Source organism: Vombatus ursinus, unplaced genomic scaffold (assembly GCF_900497805.2).
Source record: "Vombatus ursinus unplaced genomic scaffold, bare-nosed wombat genome assembly UNPS02014784.1, whole genome shotgun sequence".
NCBI classification, from domain to species: domain Eukaryota; kingdom Metazoa; phylum Chordata; class Mammalia; order Diprotodontia; family Vombatidae; genus Vombatus; species Vombatus ursinus.
In genome coordinates this window covers 11,853,470-11,877,511 of record NW_020954562.1, presented here as the reverse complement: position 1 = coordinate 11,877,511, position 24,042 = coordinate 11,853,470, and the positions used below count along the sequence as shown (strand labels likewise).

Genomic DNA, 24,042 nt, shown 5'->3' with positions numbered 1-24,042 from the left:
AAAAACCCAACAACAACAGTTAAGCAAAACCGCCTAATAAATAAAGCACTTGCTGTTGACAGCTTATGTAATGTTTGCCTGTCATGGTTTTTCATTCTTAACACTAAAGAAATTTGTTTTAACTTCAGGTGTCTAGAACCATCATTAGACATTATATTTGACCTGAAATGTTGTTGTTGTTTCGTCACTCAGGCCTGTCCAACTGTTCGTGACCTCAAAGACCATAGCACACCAGGCACTTTTATCCTCCACTCTCTCCCAAAGTCTGTCCAAGTTCATGTTCCTTGTTTCCATGACACTATCTATCCACCTCATCTGTGGGTCTCCTTTTCCTTTCGCCTTCAAGCTTTCCCAACATCAGAGTCTTTTCCAGTAAGTCCTCTCTTCTCCTTATGTGGCCAAAGTATTTAAGTTTCATTGTCTTTTATTGGGGACTTCATTTATATTATTATATTATCATATTATTATAGTCATTATCCCTTCCATTTATATGTGTGTGTATATATATATGTGTATCTTTATATATATATATAGATAGATAGATAGATAGATAGATAGATAGATAGATGTATACATACACAGACACACACTATAGGCTCTTGCCAAATTTTTCTGAATTCTTCACGTTCATTGTTCCTTATAGTGCGATAATAATTGCGTTCACACACCACAGTTTGTTTGGCTATTTGTTCAGCCCCTTCAGTGCCCTTCTGCTACTGGTGAATTTGTCTCAAAACCTCCAATTTGAGGAAGGGCTCAGACCAGCCTACCCTTCTTTCTTTGGAATTTTGACATTGTACCCCTCATAGGGATATCCTCCCTCCCACCTTTTTAGCTCCATTTTATGGGTCTTCCATTAGAATAATATAAGTTCACTAAAGGCAGGGAGTCTCTTTTTGTTTTTATTTATATACCCAGTGCTTAGCACAGTGCCTGTCACATAATAAGCACTTAATAAATGTTTGTTGACATGAATGTTCCCTGATCATTAGGTACATGGTTTGTCTCCAGTTTTCTGCTGATACAAGTAGTATTGCACTGAGTATTTTGGTAGAAACGGGACCTTTTTTCCCCCAATATTGGCATATATATGCGCAATGATGACATCTCAGCTATAATTCTTTTCTGTATTGTCATTTAATTGTTTTTGTTTATTTTTAAACAGTAATGTTTTTTAAAAAGCAACAACAGTGTATATCTTATTGCAGGATCATAATTATGTCTTTGCCTTGGAATGTAGCCTTGGAATTCTGAAATAACATTATAAATTTGCCTTATCTAAAAACCTGCCCATGGTCATGCTTCCAGCCATTGCTGGCTTCATCTGCCTCAATGTTGTGGTGAGGATGAGACAAGATAAAATATAGGAAGGTACTTTGAAAACTGGGAAGTGTTACACCAAAGTGGATGGTGATTTTTTTCATTAATTACCATTGTCACCTTTTTTGAACCTCACACATTTTGTACAGATGACCTTTCTCCTTCCCCTGTCCCCCATCTATAACCTAGTCAAGGTGTAAATTGAGTGGGTTTGTAGTGTCAAGGGGTACAGACATTTTGTAACCTTTATTGTTCAATTCCACTAGAATCAATTCACAGCTTTGAAAATGGTGAATTAGCGTTCATTTAAATTTCCGTCTAACTTTTATTTAATTCTTTTAGTTAGTGGAAAAAATGGCATGTCTATGGGAGTAGGAAGTAGGAAGACACTTTCTAGTGTCTTGAATACCTCTGACCCTAGGCAAAATTGTGAAGGAGTTGCTTTAGTGAAAAGGCCCTTTTCAGAGTTCTTCTTTACCCTCATTATACCTATTGCTCACTATTTTAGCCACCTTTTCCCCATACGGATTTATTAGTCCTGGTCTTAGAAATCATCGTGCATTAACCCAGCTAAAATTCATAACTCCCTTAGTAAAGTATCACATGAATATGGGCATTTGGGGTATCACAGGTACCCCACAGGTACAGAAAGATGAGGGTGAGTCTTTGGGTCAAGAAAGCCTTCCATTTCCATTCTCCATCTCCATCCCACTCCATACAAAAGGAAAGAAAAGTCACAAGGGCCCTGGCTTGAGGCCCTGGTGAAAGAATAAGAATTTACAACAGAAATTGACATAGTTGAGAATTGTGAATTAGAACTAAATAGTGGTGTGAGTGAGGCAGAAATTGATGCTGAAGTGAAGAAGGTGGGGACAGAAGATAATTTGGATCATTAAACCTGGACCTTCAAGGTTTAAGTCAAATCCCACCAAATTCATGGAATCTCACAGAACTTTCTCCAGCTCTTGCACAATGATAGGATCTCAGGTCTAGGTCCCAACTGTTCTTCACCATTTTGCCAATGTAGGCATTTCTTCACTATTCTAGTGGTCTTTTTCTAAGACTACTGCATACTCAGCTTAGTTTTTAAAGAGTCATTTATTCATTAGACAAGCATTTATTAAGCATCTACTATGGGAACTGAGGAATTCAACATTCTGAGGTCCTTCGTCCAAATCTCTTGATATTTAATGGATACTGTTGGAGCATGTGGGCAACAGTTATTGTTCCCTTAGTACAAGACCACCCACTGTCTTTTCCAGACATTTGACTTTCTAATCATACCCTTTATGCTACTTTTCCTTTGCAACTCTTGGTTGGTAATGGGTTGTAGCAAACCCAGTGACCATCATATACTTCTTTATTGCCCTTTGAGTGACACACAACTAACTCTTCAAAGATTGTGGCATTTTTTACTCCTATCCAATAGCATCACTGAAAAAATATGAGTAAAAATATGGGCCTTTGTTAACAGGGAAGAGCTTGGATTAGGTTTAAAATAGGGATACAAAGAGTTCTGGGAAATGTCCTTTCACTAAAGGTGATAACAATCCAGTTGGAGAGAAAAGAATTTACATCATAAGATAATTAACAAGACAAGGCAACAGATGCTAAGGGATTCACAAATGGTGGAGTTGGTGAAAACTGGGAGAAGAGAGTGATGGTCAAGAGCTGCAACAGCTGCAAAGGTTTCATGGGATTCCATGAATTTGGTAGGATTTGAATTAGACCTTGAAGGTTCAGGCTCAATTCCCGTTTCCTTAATTCCAGTTGGCTATTTTTACCGACAAAAAGCTGCACTCAGATAATTGCAAACTCACTATTTGAAGATATGTTTCTCATAATGTTATTAGCACTTGAGTCAAAAAAAGCATTGACTTTAGAGTCAAAGGACCTGGCTTCAGATTCAGCCTTTTATTGCCTCTGTGACCTCGGGCAAGTCACTCAGCTACCCTTGATCTCAGTTTTCTCTTTGGTAAAGTGAGGGAGTTCTAGCTCTCCCTCAGTAGACAATTGTAACCCAACAGATTGGGGTTCTCTTGAGTACGGTAGGGAGGAATTGGAGTCAGGAAACCTGGCTCTAACACTGACTACATGGTCGACCTTAGACAAGTCATTTAATCTCTCTGGGCCTCAGTTTCCTCATTTGTAAAATGAGAGTTTGGGACTAGATGGTGTCTGCGGTCCCTTTGAGCTATGTATCTATGATACTGTGATTCATGGAATCATAGAGTTGGGAGGGACCTCAGACGTCCATCGTCTGGTCTATGCTCTTACACCAGGGGTGGGGAACCTGCTGCCTCGAGGCCACGTGTGGCCCTCTGGGTCCTCAGATGTGGCCCTTTGACTGAATCTAAACTTCACAGAACAAATCCCCTTAATTAAAGGATTTGTTTTATAAAACTTGGACTTGGTCAAAAGGCCACACCTAAGGACCTAGAAGGCCACATGTAGCCTTGAGGTCACAGGTTCTCCACCCCTGTTCTACATCATGCAAAAATCCATTCGTAACATCTCTGACAGACATTCATCCAACTTCTTCTTGAATATCTGCAGTGACAGCAACCTCACTACCTTCCAAGGCAGCTCTTTATATTTTTGAATAACTCTGATTTTCAGGAGGTTCTTCCTCATTTCGAACTGAAATCTGTCTCTTAATTCTCTCCTTAGGGGTTGGGCAGAATAAGTCTCATCTGTCTTAGAAGGGATGTACCGTAATAGAGAGACATAGACCTCAAAGACCTGGATTCTAGTCCTACCCCTGCTCCGAATTGGCCATATGATCTTAAGCAGTTTACTTAACCTCTTTTTTTTTAATAATATTTTATTTTTTCCAATTACATGTAAAGACAATTTTTAACATTCTTTTTTTCATTAACATTTTGAATTCCAAATTTTCTTCCTTCCTCCCTCCCCTCACCCCTCCCAAAGATGGAAAGCAATTTGATATAGGTTATGTATGTGCACTCATGTAAAACATATTTCCATATTAGTCATGCTGAATTCACTTAACTTCTGTGGATGGCTGTTTCTTCATCTGTAAATGAAGAAGCTAGATCTTCTCTGTTGATTTCAGTCTAAATTCTTTTAGTCTCGTGAACAATCTACTATACAGTTCTTTAATTTATAGAGAGGCCTGACGAGAAAAGTACATGGTTTATCCAGCCTGACCAACAACCTCTTTTCTAATGCCTTCTCACAGCATCCTCTTCATTACGTTTTGTCAGACCTGTTTTTGGCCAATGAGATGCCCATGGCAGGAAACAGAAAACATAGGAAAATATGAAATGAGTCAGCTTTTCTCCTTAAAGAAGAGAAGAGCCCACCCAGGGGCAGGATGACAGGTAGCACTGCTTAGTGATCTAATGTTTCAGCCTTTGCCCCATTCCATTTCCTTTAGTAATTCTAGAGAGAAACGGTTAATGTGACGTTAATGTGAAGGACATAGAATTTCAGTTAGAAAATTACAGAGTTATCAAATGTCGTCAAGCAATCTCATTTTACAGATGAGGAAACTAAGGCCATGAGAGATTAAATGACTTGACTAAATCTACCCAGATAGTAAGTAAGAAAGGCCGGTCTCAAATATATTGATCTTTTTTTTTGCCTCTAAGACCATGGCTTTTCCCGATATTCCCTGATGCCTCCATAGCTGCAGGGAAATATTTACTTAAAAGATTAAAAAGATTTATATCCCCAAAAATTAATAACTAGGAAGAAAACTAAGTTCCCTCTGTACTGGTGATAGATGAAACTTACGTAATATATCTTGGTTAATTTCTTTTAGTGACCTCAGTTCCTCTGCTATAAAATAGGGGTGTTGGAATAGAGAACTGCTAAGATTCCTTCCAACTCCAAATCTGTGATCTAATGAAATGTGAAACCTTTAACTATGCTATGTGGAAAGCACTGGGCTAGGTACTGGGGATACAAAAATTAAAATAAAACTGCCCCCACACTTCAAAGTGTTGTATCCCTCAAAGGAATGTAATGACCATTAAATAGATTAATAAAATAAATATAAAATAAATACATTAATTGAATTAAAATAAATATAAATAAAAACAAAATAGATAAATAAGGAAATACAAAAGAACATACAAAGTAAATTTGAAGTAATGTGGGGTGCAAGGATCCTGTATTAAAAAGTTCATTCTGAGCTTAAATAACTGGTATATATTTGGAACTAATGAAAGGTATGATTTTTGACAGTGCCAAAAGTTTCCATGCTTACTCAAAGAAGCATGGACATCAGAGCTGTAGACTTCCCTGTAATGTGCTTCACCTGCCTGGAATCTTTATAAAGTGCTAGTCATTCAGTTTCTAGGCTTCTCAACCAAGCAACTTAAAAAAATAGGCAGGAGTTATTAGTTGGTGTCAGCATTTTGTGACCTGTGAAAATCCACGCTAGTTTTTAGTTGTTGTTTAGTCATTTGGTCATGTCCGATTCTTTGTGACCCCATGGACCATATTGGCAAAAATACTGGAATGGTTTGCCATTTCCTTAAATAGTGACTTACCCAGGGTCACATGGCTAGTAAGTATCTGAGGCTTGATTTGAATTCAGGTGTTCCTGACTCTGGGCCCAGCACACTGTATACTACACTGCCTCCTAGGTAAACAGGGGTAAGTGACTTGCCCAGGGTGGCACAGATAGATTTCAGCTCAGGAAGAGGAATCTTTCTGACTCCAGGCCTGGCACTCTATCCACTGTGCTACCTAGCAGCACTTCTAAATTTGGTCGAAGGATGTTAATTTTAAAAGGTCAAAGTCCTATTTAATTTCTTTCCCTTTCTCAGTCACTAGTACAGGCTTTCAAAGAACGAATATCTCATAATTACTTTATCATGGTATAATCGATTTTAACACCTTTATTTTACAAATGAATGAATTCTAAAATGATTTGCCCAGAGTCTTACAACTAATAAGGGGCAAAGTCAGATTTTGAACCCAACTCCTTTGACTTCAATTCCAGTACTATTTCTACTCTCTAATGGGTTTATTGTTCTGTTTATTCAGCTTCTCAGGTCAAAAGAAATCTTATTTTCCCTTGGCATTAACAATAAGTCTATTTGTTTATTCATTCATTTATTCTGTTATTTATTTCTCTAAGTATCTGTCTATTTATCTGTTTGTTTGTAGATTTCTTATTTCTCCCTAGCTGGACAAGCAATAGTCACTCTTGGCTTGTCCAGTCCTGATTGGCACAGAAGCTTTAACTTGCTCCATTTTTCCAACCTGGGAGGATTCTCATCTCTCTTGGCAGCCTGGTAGCTCCGAGCACCTGAGAGTTCACCATGTCGCTGCTGAACTTGGTATAGGTTTCTGATCAGTGTTAGCGCCACTGGAGCTCGAAACTCTTGAACTCAAGCGATCATCAGCCTTGGCATCCCTTAGTAGGCAGGATTAGAGGCCTGAGCTACCACACCAGCCCAACGGGCCTCTTAAAAAGATGTTAAAACCAATTTGTCCAGCCCTTAACGTTGAGCTAGATGGACAGTGTTTATACAAGAAAATCTCTTTAATTTGCTTCCACAACCTGATTTGGCAAGCCAGGATCTGATACAGTTTTCTGTTACATGATCCAGACGGGCACTGAACTTCTGTGTAATGCTTGGAGTCCATGCCATGAGACAATTCTAATCCAGATAAATTAGATTTCAGAGGACTGAAAAAACTTGGCCATGTGATTATTGAGCAACCTTTAGGTTGGTAAGCTTCCCTCTGGTTCTGGGGAAATTCTAGAACGTGTTTAAACAAGAAGCTTGTGGACACAGAGAGGACAGAGGTAATTACTGCTAGCCAGCATGGGTTCATTAAGAATGCCAGACTAATCTCACCTCCTTTTTTCAGTTACCCTGTAATAATAATAATAATAATAACAATAGTCCATGTTTATATAGCCCTTTAAGGTTTTCAAAGCACTTTAAATACAATAGATCTCAAGAGATCCTCATATGTGAGGTAGGTGCTATTATTATCCCCCTTTCACAGATAAAGAAACTAAGTCTCAGAGAGGTTAAATGACTTGTCTGTGTATTCCTAATTAATGTATCTGAGGCAAGATTCAAACCTAGAACTTTTTTACACATTCTGGTTCACAGCTTTTCCACATTGCCTCTCTAGCCTTAATATACTTGAATTTTAGAAAAATATTTCATAAAATCTGTCACCATACCTTCATGGACAAGATGGACAGTGATGTAGGTACAGTTAGGTAAATTTAGAATAGGTTGAGTCACTTGGACCCAAAGAGTCCATCACTATCAACCTGGAAGGAGATCTCTGGTGCTATGCCAACATGCTCTGATGGAGAGCTCTGTTTTGTGTGGACATTTTTATCAATGACTTGGATAGAGATATTAGATGGCTTGCTTATCAAATTTATTGATAATCGAGATCCAGAAAGCTCATAGTCAAATTATTAGGCCTTGGGGAATGTTACACCCAGAGGAAATACTGTTTCCAAATCAGGATCCAAATGAGGGTGTAAACCAGAAGGCTGGGCTGGGTAAGAGCCCAGAATTGAAGAATGGCCAAGATTCAAGGGGCCTGATGCAGAAACTAGGGGCCAGAGCAGTGATTTCCAGCCAGAGATATTTGCTGGGTATCAGGATAGATGCTACAAGTGGTTTTGGCAAAAACGACTGTCTGTTGCAATCTGGCTTCTGGAACCTTCACCCTTTCACTGGTTGCTGGATATCCTTTGCATTGTACTGATATATAGTCTAATGACTTAATACCTTGTACTGCTCTTTGCCCTACAACATTTTGCTTTTGTGGAAATTGATACTTGGTGGCCTGGAATTATGGTCTGGAGTAAGCATAAATTCCTACATTTAGATTTTTTTAAAATTACCTGTGAAAGTACAAGATGAGGAAGATGAAGCTAGAAAATTCTACATAGGAAAAAGACTTGGAGCACAAATCAACCATGTTTAAAGTATAGAAGCCAAAAAAGATAAACCAAGCTTATATTAACCATGTTATAATAGTAATGCATATTAATAATAGTGACATTGTCTAGATTACAAGATATCAGTAAAAAGGAATTTTTAAAGAGATCAATGTGCTATCATTATATAATGTTAATATGGAATATTAATGTCACTAATATTATACAATATAATATATAATATGACAATACCACAATATTAACATAACTATTATCTTATCATTTTGTTATTGTTGTTGAGATTTCATTAGAATGGAGAGTTCTTCATAAAGAACTCTTTGTACCAGTGCAGATGGTCAACTACTCTCCAGTTTATAGCCTTAGAAAACTGAGAGATTAAGCCTTGCCTAGGATCAAATAGCCAGGATGTGTAAGACCAGCTCCATAGTGCCTCTCACTACATATATGGATATTGAAAAATTGGAGCAAAGCCATAGGATGATGTGTGCTAGTAGAAAGAGCATTGGAATCAGAAGTCCAGAGTTTAAATCCTTACTTGGACACTTGTTAGTTGTGTGACTATGAACAAATCAAGGTCTCTGAATCAGTTTCCTCAAGTATATAATAAAGGGGTTGAACTATATGAACTCCAAAGGGTGGGGTGACATGACATAAGGCATGATAGCAATTGTAAATAATTAATGATTCACAGAATCATAGAATTGGAAGGGACCTTAAAGGTCACATAGTCCAACCTGTATCTGAACATTCTCAAGTGCTCACCCTGATTCCAGTGAAAGAGAACCTACCATCTTCCTGGTCAACTTACTCTATTTTTTGATAGCTCAGTTAAGAATTTTTCCCTTATATTCAGTTGAAGTCAGCCTCTCTGCAATTTCTCTCTTGCTTCTAATTCTGTCCTCTGGGATAAAGCAGAACTGGCCTCATTCTTCAGATACTTAAAGATCATTATTATTTCCTCAGAAGCCTTCAGTTCAGCAGTTTTTGATGAGCCTTGTAAGGCCTCATATTCAGTCCCCTCACCATCCACAAAAATCACAGAATCTTAGAGGGACCTTAAAAGTCACTTCATCCAACCCATACCTCCTCAGGAATATGGACTTCCAACCAGTAGTCATTCAGCCTTGGCTTAGAGAACTCTAGTGAGGTTTACCATTTGATTTAGATGCTGTAATTTTATTGACACAGATGCATGTAACTTTTCAGAGACATTCTTTCAAGGTAAGTGACCTCAGAAACTTATAACCAAGATCCTGTTGTATATCAGTTATGTGCTATAAATAGGATGGGAAAGTGTCATGTAAAAGCTATATTAAACTTACTTTGCTTAACCCTGGAAAGAAGAATTAGAGCAGATGGGCAGAAATTACAAGGAGGAAGATTTTCACTCATTTTATTTATTTTTTTGTTGTTGCTGTTCAGTCATTTCAGTCATGTCTGACTCTTTGTGACTCCATTTGGAATGGTTTGCCATTTCTCTCTATAGCACATTTTACAGATGAGGAAACTGAGGCAAACAGGATTCAGTGACTTGCCTAGAATCACACAGCTAGTAAGTGTCTGAGGATGGATTTGAACTCAGGTCTTCCTGACTCCAGGTCAGGTGCTCTATCCACTGTACCACCTAGTTGTCCAAACTTTTATTAAGATCCTACCATGTGTCAGGAACTGTGCTAAGTACTAGTGATACAAATAGGAAAAAGAAAGTCCCTGCCCTCAAGGAGCTCACAATTTAATGAGAGAAGTCAACACACAAAATAAAACTGAAAAAGAGGGGGAGGGGAAGGGGAAGGTACCCAAGCCTGGAGCACGACGTAGAAGTCTAGTGATTCCAAACCCAGTGTCCTTTCCACTTCTAGCACCATTCTGTGTCCCAAAATTAAAGAACCTATGTTGAGTTTGAGTCTCTGCTGGGGACATCAAGGTGAAGTCATCTAGCAGATAGAAGTTCTAGACTAGTTCTCTGGGGAGAGATTGGGATTGGAGATATAGATTGGGGAGCCAAGTTTATAAAGACTTTTATTATCATTGAATCTATAGAGTTTAAGAAATTACCAAGGTAGAGAGGAGGGCCAAAAACATAACTCTGGAGAACACTTCCACTTAGGGTAGGGAAGGAGAATGAGACATCAAGGAAGGAGATCCCAAATAGCAATTGGAAAGGTCAGAGAGCAACCCAGAGAGAAAGCCAAGGAAAGGGATTGTATTCAGAAGAAAAAGAGTGGTCAGGAGCCTGAAGTGCTTCGAAATATGAGGGAGGATGAGGACTGAGAGAGAAGACCACTGGAAGTTATTACTTATAAGTTATGACCACAAGAAGTTATTACTGTCCTTTAAGACACAATAATTTCAGGAGTAATGACTATGTAAGGCAGTTGAAGGATTTGCCATTAGGGAAGTAAGTTGTGAAGAAGCTGAAACAGTAGGTGTAATCTATGCTTTCCAGGAGTTTGGAAGTAAAGGGGGAAAGAAACAAAGTTATCTTGAGGCCATGGGAAGGGGCTTGTTTTTGTTTTTTAGAATACAGGAAACTTGAGCATGGTCAAAGGAGGAAGGAGAAGGAGCTGATGAGAGGGAGAGGCTGAAGGTGAAAAATCAATAAATAAATAAATGAAATTTATGTAATAACAACAAGCATTTATTAAGCACCTATTATGTGTCAGGCCCTGTGTTTAGTATTGAGGATACAAAAAAATGCAAAAGATAGTCCTTGCTGTTAAGAAGCTTATGGTCTAATGGGAGAGACAGCATGCAAACGACTATGTACTAATAGGATATATACAGAAGAAAAAATTGGAGATAATCAACAGAGGGAAGGAACTCTCATTAAGGGATATCAGGAAAGGCCTATAGAAGGTTGAATTTTAGCTGAACGCAGGAAGCCAAGAAGCCAGGTCAGAGATGAAGTGGCAAAGACTTTCAGGTATGGGGCAGCCAGTGAAAATGCCGATGAAGCGTCTTGTGCCAGGAACAGTAGGAAGGCCAATGTCACTGGATCACAGAGCACACATGGAGGGAATAAGGGGTAAGAAAACCAGAAGTATTGGAGGGGGGCAGATTATGAAGGGGTTTGAATGCCAAAGAATCGTGTGTTTGATCTTGGAGATGATAGGGAATCAGTCATTGGAGTTTGTTGAACAGTGGGGAGACATGATCAGACCTGTGCTTTAAGAAGATCAGTCTGAAAGCTGAGTGGATGATGGACTGAAGTGGGGAGAAGCTTAAAATTTGCCAAGTGTTTTTCATACATCATGTCCCTTTGAGCCTTGCAACAACCCTGAAAAATAGCTACCACAGATATTATTATTCCCAATTACAGATGAGGCACTTGAGGCTTACACAGATTAAGTGATCTTCACATGGTCACATGGCTATGAAATGTCAGGCACAGGGTTTGAACTCAGATCTTTTGGACTCTATCCACTATACCACATTGCATCTCTCTGTAGGATTGGAATGCTAGAGCCAAACTAAAATCACTGTATTGTCTCATAGTCATTTCTTATGCTGCTTTTGGGTATTTATGTCCAGGTTTGTTTTTTTTTTTCTGTCTTTGTTGGCAAGAAATCAGTACCTAAAATCTGCCTTCCAGGCTTGGTTTTGTTCCCCTTCGGCTTCTGGAATTAATCATGGCGACTCCATATTTTATCAGAAATAGGGAGTTTTTACACGGCACCCAGCACTTCTTGGCACCCAGGTCCATCTTTGCCTTTTGCAGTGGGAAGAGGGGGAAAAAGGAAAGAAAAAGAAAAGGATATTGTTCCCAAACAAGGCTTTCTATAATCACTTAGTACAAGGGAGAAAGGGAGAGAACTGTGGACATTCAGCAAGATAAAACCAAAACACAAGTTTCAGTTTTGTTTTCAGTGGTCAGGCATGGGGTATATTCTCCAATATATTTGATTACTCACCCCTTAGACTCAAATTGTTAAAACTTATATGGGATCTGAGTATTATATGTACAGAGTTTGTGTATATTATATATATATATACACACACACATATATATATAAAATATATATATATATATATATTTGTGTGTGTGTAGGAATGTGGGTACATGTGAATGAACTTTAGAGAAAATATGACATTTATAGGTTACAAAATCAACCTCCTAGATTAAAAAAAAAATAGCTCCACACAAGAGTAAAGCTCCCATATGTTTTGAGAGTCAAAAGATACAGAAAATCCAGAGATCGCGTTTTGCCAGAGAGAAGGAAAAGGAAAAGTGAACTCCATTACATTAACTTCCCGAATGACAGCATTCCAGTTGTTCAGCCTGGTCATAGCCCATCTGCCAATCAGAAGTGAGCCCTGGAGGGAAGCTCTGTGATGCTGTCTGTTGTTTACATGGACTGTGACTCTATTTCTCCTCCTCTTACTGGTGCCTTCATATTCTCTGTGTACCACAAAGATCTTGCCACCGCGGGAAACTAGGACCCTAGCAGCCAGCGACATCCCTCCCTGCTGAGTAGAAACTTCTTTCAGGTCATTATTAGCCACGGGTAAGAGCGGTTGCCTGGGTAAATACTAAGGGTGGATGAGAAGGGTTATCTTTGTGAGTAAATAGAAGCATCAGGTGTCAGTGTGAAACCTTGCTGGTAAGCTGAGGGGGAAAAGTTGGTAAGAAACTTACTGTTTCGGGATTGGCTGAGGTGTGAGCTAAATAGATGTTAGTACCTGATGGGTAAAAAAGCAGGTTCTGGTTCTTGAAGAGACGGGTAAAGCCTGACTTATTTCAAAGAGCTTTAGGAATGTCAGATCAAATGCAAATGGGAAGCAAATTAGAACCACCAACACATTTCCATCTTGTATTAGGTACGGAAATACACTGAACCAAGTAGTCCTTAGCTTTTTCATGAAGACTCCTAATTCCTAATCACACACATGCCAAATCCTTGGCTAAGAAAAGATGTTTACTTAGGAGTTCGACCGTCAGGTTTGAGGATTGGTATCACTTTAAACTGAACTGAATTAACTCCATTCCTTCTCTCATTTGCATACTTCCAGCCTTATCCTTACCTGGTCTCCAAATGGTGAAAAGGAGAGGAAAACATCCCCGTACAGCTGTTTTATTGCTATGAAATTAAGGATGTAATATAGGAACACTGTTGCTTATAATGGTTTTCCAGAGTTGTTACTTTCAAAGAAGGTGGGCGACAGGGAAGGTCCTTTAAAAATTTTTTTATTTTTTTTACTTTTCCAGATATTTATATTGGTGGGCTAATTTTTAGTAGGGAGGAAAAGATAACTTGTGGGTTTTATGTAAAGTTTCATTGAGTTAGTTAATTCTTTTTCTTGATTGCTTAAGCTCATTGGATTTAGATGTGGAAAGAATTTTAAAATCCAGTCTAACCCTTTTGTTTTAAATGGGAGAAAACTGAGAATCATGGAAGTTAAGTGATTCCTTACTTAAGTGTGTAGGCTGGAGCTGGCTTTTGACTCCAAGTCAAATGCTTAAGAAATGTTAAGCAGCCACTCTTTGTCTTCTTTGTAAAACTTATCTCCGGGGGTTAGCATTCAAATTTAAAGTCTAAAAATTTCTGGGAGCTAGGGAGTTAATGAAGGAGTTTAGCCAGCTTCTCTGCATTTGCAGATGTTCTTTAGCAGACTGCTACATTTCCCCCTCCCCACCCTTTTGGGGACTTCTGCCAGCCATGATTCATGGAATGATTTTTTTGGACTGAGTAATCTGTGGTTTTCTGGTTTCCTTACTTTCCCCCCCCTTAGCTAAAGTCTTTTGTGGTTTTGGCAAGGGAGTTAAAACAGCTAAAGTTGAAAATAAATAAATCCACAGAATGCTGCTTTTTCTGAGAAGATGATTTTTAATAAGTAATAAACTTTATGAGCTGTGTCATCATACCATCATCTCTTCAGCTAGACAAACCCTCTCAGCTCAGATAATGATTCCTGTAAAGGGCAGGACACAGCATTTGTTTTGAATTGCCATTTATTTATTTATTTTTTATAAAGAAACTTCAGCTATGTAGAATCACAGCCATCAAAAAAAAAATCTTCCCAGGGCACAGGCTTGACCATACCACTTCTCTGCTTAAAAAAATTTTCAGTAGCTCCCTACTTCCTCTAGGGTAAAATACAAAGCTTAGCCTGGCTTTTCTTGAAAAATGAATATTTTAGGGCAGGTAGGTGGCTCAGTTAAATAGAGCACCAGCTCTGGAGTCAGGAAGAACTGAGTTCAAATGCGGCCTCAGACACTTGACACTAGCTGTGTGACCCTGGGCAGGTCACTTAACCAGATTGCCTTGAAAAAAAATGAGTGTTTTATTGATGCCTTTTCTTTGGACATCACAATCATTTCAGGATATATCATCACCACCACCCAATGAGCCTGCCCTAGTTAGAAAGAAAAATAGATAAGCAAAAGCAACCTATGTAGCAATCTCATCTGACAGTTTATGCAACATTCTGCAGGCATAGTTCCCCACCTTCCGATGGAAAAGAAGGAGATTTGGTCTGTCATTTCAGATCTGAAATCTAGTCCCAACCTACTCTTTTGGTCTTATTGCCCATTGTTAACCTCTATACAATCTGCATTCCAGCCAAACTGGATTACTTAACTGGAATGAATTCCCCAGACTCAGCATCACATCTTCAATTTCTGTGCATTGATAGAATGTCAATTTCTTGAGAGCAGGGATTGTTCCATTCTTTGTATTTGTATCCACAACACCCAGCATGGGGCCTGGCACATAGGGGCTTTGATTGATTGATCTAGGCTATCCTTCCACTCTCAATGCTAGGAGGATTTTCCCTTTTCATTTCTATTTCTTTTCTTTTTTTGGTGAGGCAATCGGGCTTAAGTGACTTGCCCAGGGTCACACATCTAGTAAGTGTTGAACTCACATCCTACTAACTCCAAGGCCGGAGCTCTATCCACTATGCCACCTAGCTGCCCCTTGCATCTATTTGTTAGACTCATTATCTTTTTCAAGGTTTAATTTAGATGATGCTATCTCCTTCAAGATCCCTTCCATAATCACCCCAATTGTCAGGGTTATCTCACACGCAGACATTAATTTGCATTTATTTAACTGTGTACCATGTTTTTATTCTCCTGGTGAAGTCCAACTTTCAACAATTTTGTTTTTGTTTTTATATCTCCAATACCAATAACACGTCTTGCACATAGTAGGCACTTAAAAAGTGTGAATTAAATTGAATGGAAGGACAGTATTTGAGAAATTAAAGTTTTCCTCTACTGCTGAGGAGAATTTTATCATGTAAATATCTTCTTTCTTTACAGATCGAAGTGAAAGAAATAAACCAGAACATCGTTCTTCAAGGTATGTAATTTTAAGAAATCTGTCTATTGCAGTGTCACAACTCAAGAGTTTTCCTCATCTTTCTAAAATTATTCTGAAATAAGTTGTACTCCAGTTGTTTTCATTGTGTCAAAAGTGCTGGATGAAGATAATCTTGGTCATTACTTGACCTCAAAGATCAGGAACGGGGACGTGGATAGATATTGATAGAATAGGCAACCTTGGGGACACAGTAGATAGAACATTGTACTTGGAGTCAGGAAGACCTGAGTTCAGATCCTGCCTCAGTGTGTGACCTTGGGCCAGTCACTTAACTTCTCCCAGTGTCAGTTTCCTTATTTGTTAGAAGGAGTTGATAGCCTTCCCAGAGTGGTTGTGAGGGTCAAATGATAAAACATATGTAAAGTGCTTTGCAAACTTTAAGGTGCTATATAAATGTCAGCTATTATTATTTTCACTTCAGTGTTCCATTTAGTAGTAATTGAATCTCCAAAAAGAGTCAGGGTACTGTACTGAAATTTGGGAAATTTGTTTTCAAGCTCTCTTCAGTTAACTGGCTCTTTTGTAGTATATTTCTCCCCTCCTTTCACCCAGAATCTCATTTCCAAATAGACTCTTCTGTCTCTTAGGTCAGGTTAAATGCTTTTAGCTCAAGTTTTTGAGGGTTTGTGCTGCTCCTACCATCTTTTCTTTATACAGCATCACTCTGTGTCCTGGGCATCTTTATTTTGGAAGTCTTATTTTTTTTTTAGTCATATCCAACTCCTTGTGACCCCATTTGGGGTTTTCTTGGCAAAGATACTGGAGTGGTTTGCCATTTCCTTCTCCCGCTCATTTTACAAGTGAGGGAACTGAGGCAAACAAGGTTAAGTGACTTGCCCAGGGAATTTAAAATGGAACTTAGGACATTTGACCTTTGACATTTTCCAGAAGAAATAGTGTTGATTATAGTCCCAATAGCAAAAGGTGGGAAAGGGAAAAAGGGGGAAAGAAGGAAAGGAAATGGCCAGAATGAACATAGTTACAGGTTGGGAATTGAGAGCTGAATGGTTTAAGTATTTGAGGTGGGATTTGAACTCATGAAGATGAGTCTTCCTGACTACAGGCATGGCACTCTATCCACTGTGCTCTCTACTTACCACCTGTAGGTTAAATCTGGTAGGAATTACCTTCTTTGAGGACAGGGACTGTTTTCACTTTTATCTTTATATTCCTAGTACCTAACAGAATTCCTGGCATAATTTTTTTTCTCCAGACCTGTGATTTCATCAGTATAAGGATGAATTCACACCACTGTTCTCTAGATTATAGGCTCAATTGACTGGGGTAATGTTAAGGAGGTAAAATGATGTGGTCAGTATAACCCAACTAGTATATATGAGAATCGGGACTTGAACCCCTGTCTGCCTTACTGTCAATGCAGCTCTATTCATTATACCATGCTGCCTCTTACCTGGCTCGTAGCAAACACAATAAATGCTTGTTGAATTGAATTGAATGTTTCATATCTTCCTCCTTATATTTTTTGTGGATTGACTGACCTAGTAAGCTATCTAGGGCTTCTTAAACTTTTTCCACTAGTGACCCCTTTTCCAGTTTTGGCAGCATTTGTTGGAGCTGTGTGGCCGGAGGACATATGCAGGACAAAGTACGCATGCTTTGTGTTCAGAACCAAGGCTTCAGTGAAGTTGGGCTATGCAACATGTGCAAGCACTGCCAGAAACACCTTGGATTTGTTACACGTTTAATTTTTAATTAATTTTTTGTCATTCAGAAACCTTTTACTGTTGCCAAATTTTTTAAGACCCCAACTGGGGTCGTGACCCACAGTTTAAGAAGCACTGACTGTGAATGTTGTGAAATTTTGCCCATCACCGGGACTCCAGAAAACACTGATCACTATCAATGAATGCATGAAGAACTCATAGGATTAGAATCATAGCCACTTTTGGTGTATAAATTATCTGGTCTACTACAGCACCATGATATAGTTCTGGAATTGTAGTGTTCAGAAATGAGATGATAGCTCTACTTTACACTAGCATTTATTAAGTGTCTGCTATATGCCAGGGCCACCAGGTGGTGCATTAGATAGAGCACTGGGCCTAGAATCGGGAAGACTCACCTTCATGAGTTCAAATCCAGCCTTAGACACTTACTCACTGGGTGACCCTGGACAAGTCATTTAACTCTGTTTTGCCTCAGTTTCCTTATCTGTAAAGTGAGCTGGAGAAGGAAATGGCAAACCACTCCAGTATCTCTGCCAAGAAAACCAAAACATAGGGTCACAAAAAGTCAGAAACAACTGGACAACAATAACAGTAATAACTAAATTCCAGGAACTGTGCTTAAGCAACTTTACAAATATCTCCTTTGATCCTCGAAACAACTCTGTGAAGTAGATGGTATTATGATCCCCATTTTACAGTAGAAGAAACTGAGTTGAAGTTAAGTGACTTGCCCAGGATTTTATAATTAGTCAGTGTTTGAGGTCAAATTTGAACTCAAGTCTTTCTGATCTCCACACTTTGTCATCTAACTGCCTATCCATTGGAGCTGTAGCAAAGTAGAATGAGCTGCTCCATTTTGGATTTGTTGAGTTTGACTACCTATTGCATCATCTAGGTAGAAATATCTATTCAAGGTGCAGGTTTAGAGAAGTGAAGTCCATTTGGATCTCTCCGGGTCTGAGCCACAAATTTAGGAGTTATTTGAACAGAGATAAATGTTGATACTTTAAGAGTGAATGTGATTGCCAAGTGACTGAATGTAGAGAATCTAAGAGAAGGAGGCTAAGGACTTTAGAGAAACTCTACTTTAAGGGATCACCTAGAGTCAATGAAAGAGACTGAAAAAGAGTGCTTAGAAGGGAGAACTAAGAGATTGGTGTGTATCTGTTAAGTGCTTTCTTTGTGCCTGGTACTTTGCTAAGCACTGAGGTTACAAATGCAGATGTAAGACATTTCCTGCCCTCAGGGAGCTTACATTTTAATGGAGGAAACTGTATGCACTGGAGAATTGGACCTGGGTAGGATATTTTGGTCTGAGAAATCTGTGGAATTTAAAATGGATCCATAGGACATTTGACACTTTCCAGAAGAAATAGTGTTGATTTGATTATAGTTCCAATAGCAAAAGGTGGAAGAGGGAGGAAAGGGGAAAGAAGGAAAGGAAATGGCTGGAATGAACATAGTTACAGGTTGGGAATTGAGAGCTGAATGGTTTAAGGTTGCAGGAAGTTCAAAAAGCCAAAATGTTTTATCCTCCTTCCTGTCATTATGCATCGTCTTGCTGGGCCATTGTGGGTAAAGTCAGCTGGTATAATTAAGATTGACACCTCTAGGCCCCATCTGGACTATAAGGACATCATTACTTCTTTAGTTCTGTCATACACAAGCTACACCTACAATGATGGTATAAATGGAGGAAGACCAAAGGCCCCATCACTCACAATTCTGTAGTGCAAGAACAAGGTCCGGAGGCTAGGGAGACAGGATGTGGTCGAGGGTGGCTGTGACCCTCTACCTCATCTTTTTCCTGGTGCTCTCACACTGCATAATGGGATAGTGCCAGACAGATTTTGCCTCTGCACTCAAGGACAAGCCCAGACTAGCTTGTTGCTGCCCAGTCAATAGAGGAAGAAGAAGAAAATATAAATGAAAAATTATTTGAATTATATTTTGTTTCTTTTCCTAGGGCGAGGGTAGAGCCGGCAATCAGGAGAGGTTGCTTCTGTTTTAGGCTAAGACTCAACAAGCTTATAGTTTCCTGGTGAAAAGTATATTAACCTCTAGACTACTTTTCGCCTTTCTTTCAGGACCACTCAAGGACGAAAGAACACAGTTTGAGTCAAATTTCAGAAAAGTTTTTAAAATTGATTTTTATTGATATCTTTTGTTATCTTTCCTTTGTTTTCTCCTTTGTATCTTCCCTCCCCTCTTCCTCTTCCAGAGAGCTATCTTTGATAACAGTGGATTTTTTTAAAGAAAAAAAAGAGGAAGAAAACAAATTTAGTAATATTGATCAATACATTGGAAAAAATCTGACATAATTTATAATGCCCCACACTTGAGCGTGGCTGAGGGAAGAGTAGTATCTTCTCATATCTTCTTTAGCGCCAAACATTCTTTGTAACTTTGCAACATTCATTTTCCATTGTTTGTGATGGTTGTTCTTTCCATTTACATTGTTGTAGTTATTGTTTTCTTGGCTCAGCTTGTTTCACTTTGCATCAGTTCATTTAAGTTTTCAGAAAAGATTTAGTCAGATACAAGGTGACTTTGATGGGGTGATGGGATGTGGACCCCTAAAAGAAAAAGATCATGTCTTTGCCCTGAACATTCCCACACATTTCTATTTAGATACTCAATAATCCTTTTAACTGCCCTTTCACTGTGGTTCTCTGACCACTTAACTCCTTTCATTGTCTACACCCCCCCCCCCCCCCACTTGCCATTCCTTAATCCCATCCAGATCTTCTCACAGTCTTTTTCTGTGTAAAAGTACCAATCTTACTCCCATTAAATTGCCCAGACTCAATAGGAATCTCGCCTCCCCCCCTTCTGAAGAGGTCTAGAGGTTTTGGGGTGCTCCTAGATGCACAGAGGCACCCCAAGATCGTGGTGCCTGACCCTGCCTGAAAGAATTCAACTCGAATCTTCTTCCAGCCAGAGAAAAAGTTTATTAGAGATAAATGACATAGGCCAGGTGACGCCCGTAAGGACAAGTGGGCATGAGAGTCTCAGCCTCTGGTCATGAGAGATTCTCAGCATCTAAATGGGGTTAGAGTGGATCTTTTATACACTTAAAGTAACTTTGGGTGGCCAGAGGAAGGGGGGGGTGGTTGAAAAAAGGGTCTAGGTGAGAATTATGAAGGGAACTGGAAAGTAGAAGTTTGCTTTCAAAGGGAGATAAAGAGAGTAGATAAGGAACCTAAAAGTTTAAGGTTTTTCTGGGACCCATAGACAAATGGGAGCCAGATTCTTTTTAGGGCTAGGGGCAAAGGTGCATCTGAATAAGATCAAAAGGTAAGGCTAAAGCTTTCAAAGGGAAATAAGGAGCTGGGGCCTGTAGAGCCAGATTCCCTTTGGGGCAAAGGGTGAGGATCTCGACTTGGATGGAAACCCCATCACTTCCATTGGCAGTATAATAGTGTAGATTCACTTAGAGTCTCTCCCGCTTCTATTGGCATCACAATAAACTTGCTACTTTGACTGGAAGGCTTGAGTGGTTGAATTCTTTCAAGGCAGACTCACCCTGTACCCTTACATTTTGGGGTTCCCAGCACCCCAAATCACAGCAACTCCAAAGGTCCAAACTAGAAAACATTCTTTGGATCTTTTTTAAAGCTTATTGATAATGGTTTTATTTTGTTATTGCTTTATATTACTGTTATTGTTGCTTTAAAGGATCTTCTTGTATCTGGATGGAGAAGATAGTACTAACTAATGTGGGTACTTTAAAGAATACTTTGAATATGCCCTGACTTATCTTCCACAAAAAATGTGGCAAGAGAGTAAGGAAGGAAGGTAGGTGGGAACAGGAGAGCTATTCTTGGCTGGGCCTGACTCAGGCCAATCCCCTGGTATTTCAGTTCATTATCGGAATGAAAAAAGAAACTCATAGATATTTCAATATTTAGCAAAAGGAAATTTACTTAGCTATAGGAGGGAAAGGATATTCAACAAGGATGTGCATCAAGAACACCAGTTAATTCAGCTGAGCAAACCTTTTCTGCCTCTTGAATTGTATCGCAGTCTACCAACCAATCATCAGAGCACAGATAGAGACCTTTATGATTGTTTTGTACTCATATAAGCAGAAAGTGATGTCAACAGATGGATTCTTTAGTTCCCTAAGCCAATCCAATCTCAAGGACAGTTTCAATACTTTGTAAGGGAAAACTAGCCTAATCTGCATTGGGGAGTTAGGATATTGTACCTATTACAGGAGGGAGAGACAGAACTGAGAGAGCAGAGAGGAAAAAATGAAAATATAGAAAAGCAAGGGAAAATAAGAATAGGAAGAAGAGAAAGAAAAAAATAAGAGGAGAGAATAAAAAGAAGAGAGAAAACACGGGAAAGGGAAGAAAAAGATGAGAGAAAAAATAGCAATGCAAGAAGAGATCAAAGAGACCCCTTTCTGTATCGTTTGGGTCAGATAATAAATTTCTCCCAAGTTCTCTGGCTCTGATTTACTCTGAGGCAAGGTAGTCAGTCTATTAAAAAGCATTTCTAAAAAAAATCTGTGCTTGGTAGCTTACACCTAGTTGGTGCTTAATAAATGATTCTTAGATTGGATGAACAATTATCTCAAAATAAACAGGATGGCTAAATTCCTGTATTAAAGAAGCCTTCCTCTTACTATTAATTATTGCTGTTGTAGCCTGGTGTGGCATCCCAACCTGCACTCTCTCCTAGAAAGAAGCCATAACTATGCTGCTACGACTCACTTTCTCTATTTTGAGGGTCTTCTGAGGTGTGTGTTGTAGTTGTAATTACTGAGCCCCTACCAGCGTGTTTCCCATTTACACAAAATCATGACAGAACACCATTAACTTTTTTTCACCATCAACTCTTAAACAGAAAATATTTATTAAATAAGGCAAATGCAAGAATAATCGTAAGATTTACTCAATTGAAGACAAAAAAATAAGGCTAATCATAACATTTATTCAATAGAAGACCAGAGCAGGGATAATCATAAATCTAGGTCACACTATTCCATCAATACACACAATACCTTTTGGGGAGAGTAGTCAACAGATACCTAGCAAAGAGGCCCCTGAGTGGGAGAATGCAACTCTTGACTGCAGGACTGGATATCCTAGTTTCCTTCAAGGAGCAATCTATACCTTAGGGAGCCACTTCTCTGCGATCTGCACCTTTCCTGGTCCTCACCATGTTCCTGCTAGGCAAAGCCATTCCTCTTTTGCTTTCAAGCCTATGAAGCAATCACAAGCACTTTTCACTGACAACCAGCCCTCAACTAGATGAATAAAAAAATTATTATGCCCTTTCAGTAACCAATGGTTCCCTTAAGCTGTAGAACTGCCAATCTCCTCTTATCAATTGAAGAGGATTCTTTGTTCGCTTAGCTCCAAACCTATCCTGACAGTAAACTCAGTTCATAGTAAAATAGAGGCAAAGCCTATCTTCCCCTCCTATTTCTCCCTCTCAAACCAGAGAAGTCAGTAGAGGGCCCTGAGAGGTTCCTTTATCTCATCTGTAGAGAGCACTATAGGGCAATAGCCCTAAATAGACCTGCACTCAGCCAATAGGATTCCCCTCTAAGCCAGTGAGTTACCAGCGGGTGTTCCAGTCTTTCCCCAGCCAACCAGCAGAGCAATGAATAAGCAAGCAACCAAAAAATTAGTTGCCTCTGTTCAAAGCCTTCTCTGTCTATTATTCCCAGCTTTGTATGACTCCTCTTGTGCTCAGTTCATTCTCTTGCTTCTCGAGCTATCTCGTTTTATAGCTTCTCCTCCTGTTGGTTTCTTTATCCTACTAATGGCTTAGATCGAATCCCCCAGTGGTCAGTGACTCATCATTCTTTATCTTATGAAGGAGGCAAAACTCAAGACATCTTTCTGTCCCTTCGAAACTCAACAGTCCTTACATTATCTTCCCATAGTGTCAAATAGTTGTTTAATTTATAATTTTGTCAGTTATAAACTTCAAAATTCTAAAAACAATCACATACAAATAAGATGATTGACTGCAATGGCGGAAGCCAATCATTATCTCATTTATTGTTCTGCTCACAAATAGATTCCCTCTTTATTTATTTGAGTGGCAATACTCTCTCTGGTCCTCAGAGCATTGTGTCCCTTCTCAGCGTTTTATCTGAGACACTGTTGCTTCACAGGTTGGTTTTATCAGTTTTTCTTACACAAATGTTCTTTTTGTTTTTTTGACCTTTTGTCAAATAAACACATGAAAGAGACAATGCCTTATATTATTTCCAAATGAGGTAATATTTTTAAAAAGCACTTAGTATAATGCCTAGCACACAGTAGGCACTATATAAATGCTTATTCCTTCCCTCTTCTGTTTTTCTTTTATAAATTACTTTTCAATTAAGCATTTTTTCTTTCCTTCCCACAGCCCCTCCACTGAAAAAGGAAAAAAAAAAGAGAAACAAAAAACAAATCCCTTGTTACAAATGTGCATAGTCAAGCAAAACAAATTCTCACGTTGGCCACATCTAAAAATGTGTGTCTCATTCTGCACCCTGAGTCCATCCCCTCTGTGTCATGAAGTGGTCAGCATTCCTCATCATCAGTCAGCTGGAACTCTAGTTGGTCTTTGCATCGATCGTAATTCTCGAGTGTTTCAAAGGATATCTTCATAATGTTGTTGTTTTTGTATAAGTTCTCCTGGCTCTGTACTTTACACATTTTTCTAAAGATAACAAACAAGTGTGGACACTTGAATAACATGTATCTTTGTAGTTATTAATGTATATGTCTCCAGGTTATTAGGTAAGCACTATTGTGAGATCCTACTTCACCCCAGATAGGGA

General features: G+C 39.0%; 1 protein-coding gene across 4 annotated transcripts in view; it reads left to right on the top strand.

The window, feature by feature from the left end:
• Positions 1-24,042, top strand: part of SH3D19 (SH3 domain containing 19) — a 221,359-nt gene that overhangs the window by 69,647 nt on the left and 127,670 nt on the right. For all 4 annotated transcript variants that reach the window (XM_027866830.1, XM_027866832.1, XM_027866831.1 and 1 more), the window contains one exon: positions 15,501-15,540. In XM_027866830.1, the coding sequence (XP_027722631.1) occupies positions 15,501-15,540 (40 nt within the window). The remainder of the gene's footprint in view (positions 1-15,500; positions 15,541-24,042) is intronic.